Below are 16123 nucleotides of genomic sequence, written 5' to 3'. Positions count from 1 at the left end.
GGATAGGAAACAGAAATCAATGAAAAGTAACCAAGCACACAAGGAAACAGGTCACTATGAATGTGAACCAACAGGAGACTTTGTTAGAATGATCAGAAACAGGTTATAAAACAATTATGTTTATTAGTTTAAAAAAGTAAGACTAGATTGAAATTATCTGCAGGGAATAGTGAGCCAAAAAAATTGATGAAGACATATTTATACACTACAATGGATAATCCAAAAGAAAATTAAGAAAGCAATTCCCTGTATATTTGCATCAAAAAGAATCAGATACTTAGGAATCAATGTAACCAAAAAGGCAAAAGACTTGTACACTGAAAACTACAAAATACTGCTGAAAGAAATTAAAGAAGACATAAATAAGTAGAGAACAACCCATGTCCGTGGATTGGAAGACTTAAATTGTCAATATGTCAATACTTCCTAAAACAGTCTACAGATTCTGTGTAATCCCTACCAAAACCCCAATGACATTTTTTGGTAAAAATAGAAAAACCCATCTTAAAATTCATATAAATCTTAGGAGACCCAACATACCTGAAAGTCTTTTAAGCGGTGAACAAAATTGGAGGACCAATTTCTGATTTCAAAATATATTGCAAAGCAGCAGTAAAACCATGTGGTACTGATAGAAAGACAGACATAATAAAGAAAAATGGAATAAAACAGAGAGCCCAGAAAGAAACCCTTACACACTGACCAAATGATTTGCAACAAGCATGCTAAGACTATTTAAGCGAAAGGATAGTCTTTTGACAAATGGTGGTGGGAAAACTGGGTATCCACATCCAATGAATAAAGAAAAATTAACTGAAAAAGGATCAAAGACGTAGATGTAAGAACTAAAACTATAGAATACTTAGAAAAAAACATAGGGGAAAATCACCATGACATAGGATTGGCAATGATTTCTTGGATATGACACCAAAAATATAGGCAAAACAAGTTAAAAATAGATAAATTGGACTTCACCAAAGCTTAAAACTTTTATGCATCAGAGGACATTGCTGTATCAATCAAGCAAAAATACAAACCACAAAATGGGAGAAAATATTTGTAAATTATATAATTGACAAAAGATTAATATTCATAATATATAAAGAGCTCTTAAAATTCAATATCAAAAAGACAAACCCTATTGAGCAGGGACCCTGATGCAGGGGCTTGATCCCAGGACCTCGGGCAGATATCCAACTGACTGAACCACCCAGGCACCCCTTATTTTGGCTTTAATGAAGAATTTGCTTTAAACAAAGGTACCACTGTGGTGGGGGATGGATAAACATTAAAAACTAAATATATTTTTTCTCTTAATTTCCTTAAAAGATATTATAATTCTTTAAGGCAGAAATTGTAACATTGTATTATAGATATTCAAATATATGTATGTAGATTATTAGTCTTGGCAAATATTTATCAATTTCATTAATCTTCTTTAAGAACCAAAGTGTTTTCTTAAATTCCAAATATATAATGATCTCTTAGTGATTTCTCTCCTTGGTCACTGTGCTCAAATCTGTGAGGCTTTATTCAATTTCTCAGCTTCTTGCCCTCTTCCAAAATTGATAGTTGATCCATAGGGAAAGGCTCCAAACATACAACTCCTCTCTGGGCCTCTTTCTTATCCAAGATCTTCTCCTGATAATTCTCTTCACTGCCTTGTTGATTCTCCAATGCTTTCAAATTTTACTAGATGTTTTCAGCAAAAGGCTTATATTCAAATTGTGTAGTCTACTAGTGCAGAACTCCTACTGATACTGATTTTTTATTGTTATAAGACATATAGAAAAATAGGGATTGAAAAGAAAGAATAGAAAGGAAGATCTCATGGATAGGGAGACTGGTAAAAGACAAAGTGTGGATAGAAAAACAAAACTTTGGCCAAAGAATAGAATGAAGAGGAGAAATAAGATGGTACTTGTATTTGTTATTTATTGTTGCATAACGAAGTACCACAAACATGCTGTCTTAAAACAACATATTTATTGTCTCAGAGTTTTTTATGGGTCAAGGATCCAGTCATTGCTTAGCTGGACCTCTTCTCCAGAGTCTCCCACAAGGTTGCAATGGAAGTGTTAGCCAAAGCTGCAGTCTCATTTGAAGGTACAGCAGAGAAAGAATATACTTCTAAATTCACTTACATGGTATTTGGCAGAATTCAGTTTTTGGGGGGCTATATGACTAAAGACCTCAATTTCTAGCTGATTGCAGGTTATTCCCATAGTTCTCTCCATAGAGCGCCTCACAATATGGCAGCTTGCTTTATCAAAGCCAGCCAATGAGAAGAGTGCTGGCAAGACGGAAGCTACAATATTATGGGGTATAATCACAGAAATGACATTTCTTCATCTTTGCCATGTTCTGTTGGTTAGAAGCATGTCACAGTTCCCACCCATAATCAAGGAGAGAGGGCTATGGAGGGATGTGAATACCAGAATGTGGAGATCATTCAAAGTCATCAAATACTTTGCCACAGTATTCCTTCATGTATGTATAGTTCTCTCTTCTCCTGGAAGGAAATATCAGTGAAAATGGACATCAAACTAGAAAGATAAGAGTTAATATATTACAACTTCTGGAAAAGCAGCAAATAAAATATCAAATCCTAAGTTACAAAGAAAACAAGATTAACTTTCATAGAAAGAAACTATGATTAGACATAATTTAAACTATGGAAAACTTCCCAGCCTCTTCTAACATTTAACCTTAGAGTAAGAGCCCTCAAAGCTGTATAGTTGAAAAGAGAAACATGTTCACCTGGAGGTCTTAAATGCCTATGTAGAAAAATGGAACAGTATTTGTGTGCATGATGTGAATTCTATAGTCATCAGAGAATTTTCCATGATTTATGAGTTTACTTCATTAATATTTGATATATGTGTTCCAAATTGATTTTTTATTAAACATCTCGGTAACTTTGAGGGTAGAGGATGTATCCTATTTATCAAAGTATGTTACCACTAGTGCTGGGAAGTGAGGGAAAAGTAGGCCACTTTGTTCTATTCTTTGAAACTAATTATCTAGTTATCTATAGAGCTCATGAACAATTACATAGTTGAAAATGCTATTATATATGTTTTGCATATACATATTAAAATGCACAGCTATATTAATAGATTTTCTATTTTTTTCATAGGATCCAAATGAAGATACAGAATGGAATGAAATTTTAAGAGATTTTGGCATTCTTCCTCCAAAAGAAGAACCAAAAGATGAAATTGAAGAAATGGTTTTACGTTTACAGAAGGAAGCAATGGGTACAGTTATGCAGTTAGTGGGCTGGATGAAGGAGATAATGATAGCGAAAATGTATTTTATAAACTGAGAGAAAGGATATTAGAAATCCTACCTACACTTTTGAAATGAGGATGCTAATACCTAAAATTTTAAATTCATGTGTCACATGTCACAAGCTGGTTAGTAACAGCTGAAATGTCCTGGTATCTAACCTAGTGAGCCTTTTCTCTACCATATTCCTCTATGCCATAGTTATCTTCCATTTTGATCATGTATATAATATGTTTTATTTGTCAAGATTTTCAAGCACTTGGGAAATCTGAATTTATGGAGTCTGAGTTCACATCTACTTTAAATGTAACTTGGTAATTCTGCGAACTTGGAGGGAGACTCACCTTAAACAAATCTGAAGCAGTCAGCCACAAAATACAGTTATATATTGGAGAACCTGCAACATTAAAGATATTCTTTATTTCCATTTATCTATATATTGTTTTTTCTATAAAGTAAAAAAATGGTTTTTAAATAATTCAGTTATCTAAAATGTATTTTGTTTTAGTTAAACCATATGAAAAAATGACTCTTGCACAGTTGAAGGAAGCTGAAGATGAATTTGATGAAGAGGATATGAGAGCTATTGAAATATATAGGTACAGTGATTTATTTGGGCAACTTATGAGTTTTTGAATAGAGAAATAGAATAAATGAATGAAGAATGAAACAAGAAAAAGCCCTATAGAGTTTTAAAAGAAAAAAACTAATTTTTAGAACATTTTAGTTATTTTTAAAGATTTTATACATTCGAGAGATTATGAGCAGGGGTGGGGGACAGAGGAAGAGGGAGAAGCAAACTCCCTGCTGAGCAGGGAGCCTGATATGGTACTCAATCCCAGGACCCTGGGTTCATAACCTGAGCCAAAGTCAGAAGCTTAATTGATTGAGCCACCTAGGTGCTCCAAGAACATTTTAGTTCTAGTTTTTGTTTTTAAAGTAACCTCTATACCCAACATGAAGCTTGAACTCACAACCCTGAGATCAAGAGTCACATGGTCTACCAACTGAGCCAGCCAGGTGCCCCATTTAAGAACATTTTAAAACCAATTCACTTTATATAAGATGGAAATTTTTTTCTGGAATATTTTTAACTTTGCTTAAGTAAAAAACTATTCAATAATATACAATAGAACTTCATCAGATTACATTTAAGTAAAGTGGAAAACATCAATAAAAGACCAAAAAAAGCCACAGTTTTCCTTCTAAGATGATGTCTATCCTTTAATAAACAATTAGTTACCAGTCATAAATAAATTATTTTAGAAATTAGAACAGGTGCATATATTTTCCAACTTATCCTGATACTAAAGCCAAATAAAAAAAATTTAAAAACAATGTCATAGAAAAATACCTCTTATGAACATAGGCACAAAATTTTTAAACAAAATATTAGCAAGTTAGGTCCGCGATTTAAAAAGAAGACATATACATCCTGATCAAGTAGGTTTGGCCCCAAGAATGCTTTGTTTTAACATAAAAATGGAAAAAAAAACAACAACAGGGAATTGAGTTAGAAGCAGCAATAGTCTGGTAGCAATGAGTACACCTAGCTCTTAGCTCTTGGTTTATACATGCTATTCTTTAATAACAGGAACCAGTGTTCCTTGGAAAACTGCTTCATTCTGCAGTATGAGTTGAGAAAGCACAATGTGAGTCTGGAGCATCTTGTACCAGAAAGTAAAGAAGTGCTAAAGAAAAATTGTTTTATAAAGGTATAGGAACCAAACTAAAGACCTGAAAATAGCCAGTGTTAGAACAACTTGAACAACAAAATAAATACTCATAATACTGATATAAATAAATAATACATGAACAAATTCAGAGAAAGTCACACCTCTTCCTCACTGAAAATTCCAATATATAAATGTTAGGTAGAATAAAGAAAAAAGAAAATCACCATCAGGTGTGCCTGGGTGGCTCAGTCAGTTAAGTGTCTACATTCAGCTCAGGTCATGATCCCAGGGTCCTGGGATCTAGCCTTGTATGAGGCTCCCTGCTCAGCAGGGAGTCTGCATCTCCCTCTCCCACTGCCCCTTCCCCTGGCTCATTCTCTCTCTCTCTCTCTCTCCCTCTCTCTCTCTCTCTCTCTCTCTCTCTCACACACACACACACACACACACACATAAATAAAATCTTAAAAAAGAAAAAATCACCATTGGAAGACCAGAATAATAATCCCCCATTGGCCAGCTCTGCTGACAGATGCTGAAATGAGTGGGAAAGTTTAAATAGAAACAGGATATTTTCATAATCTGAAAGTTATCTCCCCCAAAATATTTAGTAATTATAATGGAGGAAATAGTAAGTCTACGATGTAGTTTTGGCAAATCCCATCTTATAGAAATGACCAAGGTTAACATCACCAATAATTTATATTGACATCAAGTAACTCTTAATATCATGCACTGAGAAAGATATATTACCCACATAATATCCTTGTCGGTAATTCATAACCTCTGTCCAATTATAAAAATACATGAGAAAAACCCAAATTTGAGAGACTTTAGAAAAACAACTGACTAGGTTGACATCAGGAAAGATGGCAAGAGTAGAAAGCACCAGGAATCTATATTTCCACCTAGATAACTATTGTACTGGCAGAGACTGTCTCAAGTGACAGCTTTGGAACTCTGAAGTCGGTTTGAACACTTGCAGCTTCCAAGATAAAGTTTAACAGTAAGTTGTAGTTAGTGTTGATTGATTTCAGTCCTTAGAGTGGTAAGAGCTATACATCCTTTATACCCAGCCCCATGGTAGGCAACTGCTTGGACAGCAGCCTGTGTTTCTGGCACAGCTTGTTGGAGAGTGGACAATAAAGACTTTGTCCTCAATATCAAGGTTCTGTGTTCTGATTATGAATTGTTGCTTCTGAAGGTAGAAGGTAATAGGCACAAAGAGTGGTGTCAACTTTCACTGGCTCAGGTGGCTTCCAGAAGATTTAAAGGAGCTACATCTGTTTGTTTGTTTGTTATTTTGGACATTCAAAAACAACCATATAAATGAGGAATTTAGAAAGATTTGGGAAAGATGAAAACTCAGAAAAGACCTGAAACAACTTTAATGCTTTTACCTCAGGCTGATCTCTGATACAGAGACATATAATAATAAAACAATAAAAGAAATCATCAGAGGTGAGGGTCTGATTTCCAGAGTTACCACATTGTAAGAATCCAGTGTTCTTGTCAAAAAAAAAAAAAAAAAAATCACAAGACATATGGAGGAACAGAAAAGTATGGCCTATTCAAAGAATAAACTAAATAGATACAAAAGACACCTGAGGAAGCCCAGATGTCAGACTTATTAGACAATGACATAGAACCAAAACTAAATTAAAGTTGCTTAAAGAGGGCAGCCCCGGTGGCGCAGCGGTTTAGTGCCGCCTGCAGCCCAGGGCATGATCCTGGAGACCCTGGATCGAGTCCCACATCGGGCTCTCTGTGTAGAGCCTGCTTCTCCCTCTGCCTGTGTCTCTGCCTCTCTCTCTCTCATGAATAAATAAATAAAATCTTAAAAAAAAATAAAGTTGCTTAAAGAGCTAAAGGAAGACATGGACAAAGACAGGAAAGGATCATGTGAACAAAGTGAGAATAGCTATAAAGGGAGATAGAAATTATAAAAAAGAATGAAAAAGATACTCTGAAACTTAAAAAGTACAATAAAAATTGAAGTGAAATAAAGAGGACTTCAAAAGCAGATTTGAACAAGCTGAAGAAAAAAATCAGCAAATTTGAAAATAAGACAATTGAAATGATTGAATCTGAGGAACAGAAGGATAAAAGAATGAAGAGAAGTGAACAGAGCCTAATTAGCCTTGTGGTACACTAAGTGAGCCAACTTATAAAAATCTCAGTGGAAGAAAAGAGAAAGAAGAGAATATTTGAAGAAATAATGCCTGCAAACTTACCAAATTTAAGGAGAATCATAAATTTATAAATCCAAGATACTCTATGAATTTCAGTACGATAAACTCAAAGAGACCCACACAAAGACACATCATAATCAACTATGAAAAAATATCAGAATCTTGAAATCAGTGAGAGAGAAGTGACTTGCCACATACAAGGAACATTTAATAAAACTGTCAATTTCTCATCAGAAACGTTGGAGGCCAGAAGGCAATGAGTTGATATATTTAGAGTTCTGCAAAACAACAGCAATAACACATAAAACTGTCAACTGGGAATTATTCATTTGACAAAAGTATGCTACAAGAATGAAGGAGAAATGAAGACATTCCTAGATAAATGATAAGTGAATTTGTTTCTACCAGAACTGCCCTAAGAAATTAGCTAAAAGGGTCCTTCCTGCTGAAATTAAAGGGCTCTAGATAGTAACTCAAAGCCTTCTGGTAAAGATAACTACATAAGTAAATATAAAAGAATTGCTCAAATTTTGGTTCTTAATTCTATTTTTTCCAGTATGATTTATTTTTTTTATTTTTATTTATTTATGATAGTCACAGAGAGAGAGAGAGAGGCAGAGACATAGGCAGAGGGAGAAGCAGGCTCCATGCACCGGGAGCCTGAAGTGGGATTCGATCCTGGGTCTCCAGGATTGCACCCTGGGCCAAAGGCAGGTGCCAAACCACTGCGCCACCCAGGGATCCCTTTTCTGGTATGATTTAAAAGGCAAGTATATAAAACAACCAACAATTACAAGTTGATGTTAATGAACAGACAATACATAACAATGTAGTCTGTAACAGTAACAGTAAAAAAGAGGAGGGATGGAGGTGTATACCAGCAGAGTGTTTGTGTAGTATTGAAACTAAGTTGGAATTATTCACGGTAGGTCATTATAAGACATTAATTTTAATCCTTAAGGTAACCACTGAGAAAAAAACTAAAAGAATACAGAAAAGAAGCAAATTAAAATGGCACATTATAAAAATCAAGTAAATACAAAAAGAAACAGTGATAGGAGAATTGAGGGGAAAATGCACATGAGAAACACAGAAATGAGCTAAATGACAAAAGTAAGTCCTTTATTAGTAATTGCTTTGTCGTGTTGGTCCCAACCTATTGATAGTGATGCTGTTGGCTAGGAATGCCTGAGGCATTCATCTGGGCCTGTATTATTCATATTTTTTGGCTAGACCAGCCTTGTGGTTCTTATTATTATTTTAGAGTGCACTTAAGCAAAAATCCCATCAGAAAGCAGTAAGGAAAAAGATGTATTACTCATAGGTCCTGGAAAATATGTGGCATGCCTGTGGGCCACAGAGCCAGATCATAGGTAGGGAGAGAGAATGCAGAGCTAGGCCTCTGCCTTTATTAGGATCCAATGGTAGCATGTTTAGGTTTCACAGGTATACTCTTTACTGGCTAATTTAGAGCATAAGAGCTGGAATTAGAGCATGGGAAGGGAAAGCTGGCCACTCAAGCAGTCCAGGTTATCCAAGGTTTTCTGAAAGAGGGCTCTTCATGGGTGGGGGCAGCCTAATTCTTTATCTGGTTATTTTGCTAGTAGCTGTGTCATACAGCTGGCAATATGTTTTTCAAGATGTATATCTTTTTAAATGGATGCCTCAGCAATCAAAAGCTTAATGTCAGGCACTTACACTACAATTAAAAAGCTTCATGTCAGGCACTTAATATTGCCTAGTTTGAATGTATTTTAAATTAATCCAGTTGATCTCCAATTAAGGGCAGAAATTGGCAAAATGAATACGAAGAAACACAAGCCATGTCCTGAAAACCAAAGAAATCTTGAGAAAGAACAAAGTTGGAGGATTCAAACTTCCTGATATTAAAATGTACTACAAAGTGACAGTAATCAAAGCAATGTGACAGTGACATAAGAATAGACATACAGACCAATAGAATAGAATAGAGAGCCTAGAAAGAAACCCTCACATGTATAGTCAAATGATTTTCAACAAGATCCCAAACCCTTTCAATGTTTTCAACAAATGGTACTGGAAAAACTGGATTTCTATATATAGAAGAATAAAGTTGGACTCCTATCTCATAAACAAAAAATGACTCAAAGTGTATCAAAGACCTAAATGTAAGAACTAAAACTCTAAAGCTTTTTGAAGAAAACATGGAGAGGGGGAATGTCCATGACATTGGAATTGGCAATGATTTCCTGGAAATGACACCAAAAGCATAGGCAACAAAAGAAAAAATAGGAAAATTGGACAGTATCAAAATTTAAAATTTTTGTGCAAAAGGCACTATCAAGAGAGTGAAAAGAAAACCCACGAAATAGGAGAAGATATTTGCAAATTATATATATGATATGGGATTACTAACCAGAATGTATAAAGAATTCCTAGAACTCAACAACAAAAGACAAATAACCCATTAAAAAAACATGCAAAGGACTTGAATTGACATTTCTCCAAAGCAGATATACAAATGGAAAATAAGTACATGAAAAGATGATCAACTTAATTAATCACTAGGGAAATGCAAATCAAAACCGTGAGATTTCACTTCATTCTTACTAGGGTGGTTATAATAAGACAGACAAGAGTTGATGAGTATGTGGAGAAATTGGAACCCTCATACATTGTTGGTGGGAATGTAAAATGGTGCACTGCTTTGAAAAATAGAATGGAATTTCCTCAAATATGAAACATAGAATTACCATATGATCCAGAAATTACTGTGTGTATATATATGTATATATATACATATATATATATAATATGATATGACTATCATAATAGCCCAAAAAGAACGTGAATGTCCATCAACTAACTGGGTGTTAGATAAACAAAGCGTGGTTCATCTGTACTATGGAATGTTATTCAGCCATGTAAAGAAATGTGGTACTGATACATGCTACATGATTGAACCCTGAAAATAAGTGAAAGCAACCAGTGACAGGCCACATTTTATATGATTCCATTTATATGAACTATCCCAGGATAAGAAAATCCATAGAGACAGAAAGTAGATTAATTAATAGGGCCTATAATGGGGGAATAGGGAATAACTACAGATGGAATTTCTTTAGGGCAGTAAAAATATTTTAGAATTAGGTAGTGATGATGGATGCATGACTTTGTGAATATTTAAAAAATTACTGAACTGTCGGTGCCTGGGTTGCTCAGTTGGTTGAGTATCTGACTCTTGTTTTCTGCTCAGGTCAGGGTCTCAGGGTTGTGGGAGGGAGCCCGGCATCAGGCTCTGCTCTGTGTTCAGCAAGAAGTCTGCTTTTCTCTCTCCTTCCACCCCTCCCCCTGCTCATGCTTTCCCTCTCTCTCTAAAATAAATAAATAACTCTTTTTTAACAAAATCACTGAATTGTATACTTTAAATAGTTGAATTTTATTGCACATGCATGCCTCACTTTCTTGTACTTCACTTTATTGCATTTTGCAGATTTGTATTTTTTACAAATTGGAAGTTTGTAGCAACCCTGCCTTGAGCAAGGTTTTGGTGCCATTTTTCTAAAGCATTTGCTCACTTCAGGACTGTCACATTTTCATAATTCTTGCAATATTTCAAACTTTTTTATTATTAAATTTGTTATCGTGATCTGTGATCAGTGATTAAGACTCCGAAAGCTTGGATGACGATTAGCATTTTTTAGCAATAAAGTATTTTTTTTAAAGATTTATTTATTTACTTAGAGAGAGAGAGAGGCAGAGACACAGGCAGAGGGAGAAGCAGGCTCCATGCAGGAAGCCCGATGTGGGACCCGATCCCGAGGCCCCAGGATCACACCCCAGGCTGCAGGAGGCGCCAAACCGCTGCGCCACCGGGGCTGCCCACAATAAAGTATTTTTTATTTGCTATTTATTTTTACTTTATGAAGTTATTGGGGTTTTTTGACATAATACTATTACACTCAATAGACTACAGTATAGTGTAAACAACTTATACACAGTGGGAAATCAAAAAATTCCTTTGACTCGCTTTATTGTGATATTCACTTTATTGCAATGGTCTAGAACCAAACTCACAATATCTTTAAGATATGCTAATATATGAGTTATATTACAATTAAAATGTAAAGATCAAGGAGGAGCTGAAATCTTCATATGACCACTCTGGAAAACAGTTTGGCAATTTCTTACAAAGCCACACGTACATTTATTTTTTTATTTTTAAAGATTTTATTTATTTATTCATGAGAGAGAGAGAGAGGCGGAGACACAGACAGAGGGAGAAGCAGGCTTCATGCAGGGAGCCCGACGCGGGACGTGGGACCCTATCCGGGGACTCCAGGATCACGCCCTGAGCCAAAGGCAGGCGTCAAACCACTGAGCCACTCAGGGATCCCCCTACATTTAACATATAAATCAGCAATCACATTCCTGAGGGAATGGAAGATATATGTCAATATAAAGAATTGTACATGAATATTCACAATAGCTAAAAACAAGACAACCTAACAGTCCATCAATATGATGCATGTAAAATAAATGAAAAAGCAAATTGTAGTGTATTCATGAAATGGAATACTATTCTGTAAGAATAGAAAGCAAACTACTGATGGACACAATAACTAGTGAAATTCAAAAGCATTATACTAAATGAAAGAAGCTGAACCAGGAGAATATTTGACATATGATCATATGCATCATTTAAAAATATGATTTTTGATGAAATTATAAATTTCTAAAATTGATTCAAGTGATAGAGAAGCATAAGACAGAAGGTAGACTGCTTCCTAAAATTTGCTTTCTAGCTGATTTTTCTCTATTTTCAAGGCACAGATAATCTCTGTTTTTATAAGGATGGAGAGCTTACTAACTTATTGCATAAAACATTGTTATATTAACTGACAATATAACCCTGATTGTCACAATTAGACAAGGCTCATTCAGAAATGAAGTAAGACTCATGATTCTTAGGTTGGTAGGTCAAAATAACCATCCAACACTTTTAATAAAAAAATTATATTTCTCGTGTGAATTGACTTTATGATAATGCAACCAGCAAAATTCAGACTGTGGGAAATCTTGGACAAACAATCTGGTTTCCTTCAACAAAGAAATTGCTAGGGAAAAAAAGAGATGAAAAGGAATCTGTAGATTAAATGAGATTTAAGAGATATTAACAACATTTGTATAAATCTAATTTGGATCCTCATTTGAACAGACTTTTAAAAATGGAGACAGTACTCAATGCCACTGAACATTTGAAAATGGTTAATTTGGTAAATTTTATGTATGTTTTATGTATTTTAGAATAGGATTATTTGAACAATATCTAAATATATTAAGGAATTATCACTGTTTTAGGTGTGATTGAGCCATGTGAATTAAATGTTTTAAAGCCTTGTCTTTTGGAGCTATGTAATGAAATATTTACAGGTGAAATTACATGATGTCTTATATTTGCCTCAGAATAGCCCTTGAGATGGGAAGTTAATGGGGGTAGAAATGCAAGAGAATTGGCCACATATATATCTGGGGTCTTTTTACCTTTGTATATGTTAATAATATGTGTTCCTGGGAGCAACACCAAGGGGTAATATTCAGTAAATTTGGGTTGGATCTCAGGAATACGCCCATCTGTAGAACCTGCTATACCTAAAGGATTCTCATATAGAATGTCCACATGCCTTAACTTGAAAAACATTGCTTTAGACCAGTTTCACTTTTGAAACATAGATTCCAAAATCTTAAATACCATATTGGCAAATAAAACAGTATATTAAAATAATCGTATATAGTAAATAGAGTTTATTCAAGGAATGCAAAGATTATTCAAGGATAGCAATCCTACTAATGTAATAATTTGTGTCAGCAGAATTTATGGAGGTGATTAATCCTGCTGTAACCAGCAGCTATACAATCTCAGTGGTTTCAGAGTTCCTCATTCACAGGTGGTGCATGTCCTACAGTTCCCCTGAACAAGTCTCCTCTGGGTGATGATTAGGGATCTGGGCTCTTTTCCTCAGGTTCTTTTTGTCATGTCAGAATCCTTTCCCTCCAGGCTTTGAGACTAGGGAGATAGTGTAAGTGATAGCATAGGACATTTCAGGAGTGAGTCACAGAAATGCACGTATCACTTTCACTCTTGTTTTATTGGACATAATCCAGGCTCCAGTTAGGCCTAACCTAACTGCAAGGGAAGCTGGCAAATGTAGTTTTCCCGTGAGCCCTGGAAGAGGAAGCACCTAACCAATCTCTGCCACAGAGATTAAAGAGAGGCACTAAATGTGGAAGTTCTCTCATTTGCATATTCCATATCAAAAGTCCAATTCTAATCGCCCCAAATTACAGCATTACTTTCATATTTCTGCTGTCACTTTGGATCTAAGGAAAAAAGGAACCTGTAGCCTTTCAAAAGTTGTGATTAACAAGGAAAAGTTCCATAGTCATCCTGATGGTGGTGACTTAAAGCAAATTCCTCAATTAAAGCCAAAACAAAAAGTTTTAAGACTTTTTTTTTAAAGCAGTTTTACATTCGTAGAAAAACTGAGTGAAAGGTACAGAGATGTACGTGGGTGTATGAAGGTGTATGAAGGTACAGCAAGTATATGTAGGTGAATGTGAAATTTTGAAGCAGCTTCTGTAGATTCACATGCAGTTGTAGGAAATAATACAGAGAAATCTTGTATACATTTTATCATTTCTTCCAATGGTACTGTTTTGCAAGATGGTAGTATAATAGCACAACTAAGATGTTGACACTGATAGAAGATACTTATATTATTCAGTTGCCCAGTTTTGCTTCTACTAATGTGTGTGTATATTTAGTTCTATACACTTTAACATTTAAATCATACAATTCAGTGATTTTTAGTATACTCACGGAGTTATGAAACTTTCACTACCATCTAATTCTAGGACATTTTCATCAACCCAAAAGAAATTCTGAACTTGTTAGTGTTCATTCCCCATCCCTCCCTAAAAATATATATATATACACACCAATATACCTCCTGCCCAGCACATTCCTCCCTCCATTATCAACATCTCCCACCAGAGTACTAGATTTACTATAATTGATGAACCCACATCAATACACCATAATCACCCAAAGTCCAGAGTGTACATTACAGTTCATTCTTAGTGTTGTATTTTCTATCAGCTTGGACAAATGTATAATGACATGTATCCATCATTATGGGATCATACAAAGTATTTTCACTGCCCTAAAAATTCTCCATGGTCTGCCTATTTACCAGCCTTCCCCTCCACCCCTCCAACGCCCCACTCCCTCCCCTGTTTACCAATCCCTGGCTACCACTGATATCTTTATTGTCTCCATAGTCTTGCCTTTTCCAGATTGTCATATAGTTGGGGTCACACAGCATGTAGCCTTCTCAAATTGGCTTCTTTGACTTAGTAATATGCATTTAAGATTCCTCTGTGTCTTATCATGGCTTGATAGCTCATTTCTTTTTAGCACTGACTAATAATACAGTATCTGGTTATACTGCAGCGTATCCATTCACTTATTGAAGTACATACATCTTTATTGCTTCCAAGTTTCGGCGATGATAAATAATATTAGAGCTGCTATAAACACCTGTGTGCAGGCTTCTGTGTGGACGCAGTTTTCATTCCTTTGGGTACTTACCTAGGAGCATGATAGCTGGGTCATATGGTGTTTAATTATATTAGAGACCTCCAAACTGTCTTCCAAAAGGTATACATTTTGCATTCCCTCTGGCAATGAATGAGAGTTCCTGTGATTTCACATCCTCTCAATCATTTGATGTCAGTGTTCTGGATTTTGACCCTTTTCATAGATACATAGTCGTCTCTTGTTTCAATTCATATTTCCCTGATGACATAGATGTAGGGCACCTTTTCATATGCTTCTTTGTCATCAATATATTCTTTCGTGGGTTGTCTGTTAAGGTCCTTGGCCCACTTTCAAATCAGGTTTTTTTTTTTTTTTTATCATTAAGGTTTTAGAGTTCTGTGTATATTTTGGATAATAGTCCTTCATCAGATGTGTCTTCCACAAATATTTTCTTCCAGTTTTTGCAAAGGAGATAGGTCCCAGTAGACAACAGTTGCTGCAGTAGCTTTCTGATCTCCAGTGTAGGTTGATAGTAGGACACAACTGAAACAGTAGTTCCAGATTTCCCAGTTTCTGGATTGCAGCAGAGAAAGCTCTTTCCTTGGCAGGCCAGTTTTCAAGGTTGTTTTTGGAGTCATTCCTGGTAACTCAGCCTAAAGTCTTCATCTTTACATCAAGTGTGTAAAACACTTAATCCCCCAGATTAAGCTTCCTGCTATTTAAAAGTAGCTGGAGGGCTTTCTGTTTTTGTGACTGAATCCTAATAGATATGTTAGGTGAAGACTGCAGGCCATTGAACACTATGTCCCTTTCTATGGCAAAACCAAACCAGATTTCTGTGACTCTTCCTGCCCACTTCCACTGAAATAACAAGGAAAAATGAGGAGGAGAAGGTGCAGGAGTAGAGGAAGAAGTGAAATAGTTGACAGTCACACCATTAAGTAGGTGTGGTACCATCATTGGGACAAAAACTTTTTGACATTTTTGGTAGCTATAGCCAGTGAGATAAAATTGAAGCAATTAATGATAGTGATGCTAAATATTCATTGCAAACAAAATAGAGCTCCCAAAAGATTTTTGGAGTAACCATAAGTTATGGATATCTGGACCGGTAGAGGGAAAATTGAAGGACTTCAGTTTGAAACTTGTGAAAAAAACCTTTGATTTGGATTCCTATTCTTGGCAATTTCCTCTAGGCTTCATTTTGCTTGGTTTACTTGTTATGTAAAGTGAGTGGTTTTACCTAACATGTTTCTAATACATGAAGTAAGGACAGGGTGTTCTAAAATATACCCAGGATTTTGTATTAAATTCAGGTATGGTTATGCCAACAGAATAGGAGATATTTGCCATTTCAAAGATAGTTTATCATTCAGTTCTCAAGAGTA

General features: G+C 35.4%; 1 protein-coding gene across 1 annotated transcript in view; it reads left to right on the top strand.

Annotated features, from left to right (window-relative positions):
• Nucleotides 1–16123, top strand: part of PDCL2 (phosducin like 2) — a 29873-nt gene that overhangs the window by 2219 nt on the left and 11531 nt on the right. Inside the window, exons 2-3 of the mRNA XM_077848066.1 lie at nt 3140–3260; nt 3800–3890. Coding sequence (XP_077704192.1) covers nt 3140–3260; nt 3800–3890 — 212 coding nt within the window. The remainder of the gene's footprint in view (nt 1–3139; nt 3261–3799; nt 3891–16123) is intronic.

This window comes from Canis aureus, chromosome 14 (assembly GCF_053574225.1).
Source record: "Canis aureus isolate CA01 chromosome 14, VMU_Caureus_v.1.0, whole genome shotgun sequence".
In the NCBI taxonomy this organism is placed as follows: domain Eukaryota; kingdom Metazoa; phylum Chordata; class Mammalia; order Carnivora; family Canidae; genus Canis; species Canis aureus.
This window is presented reverse-complemented; position numbering and strand designations above follow the sequence as displayed.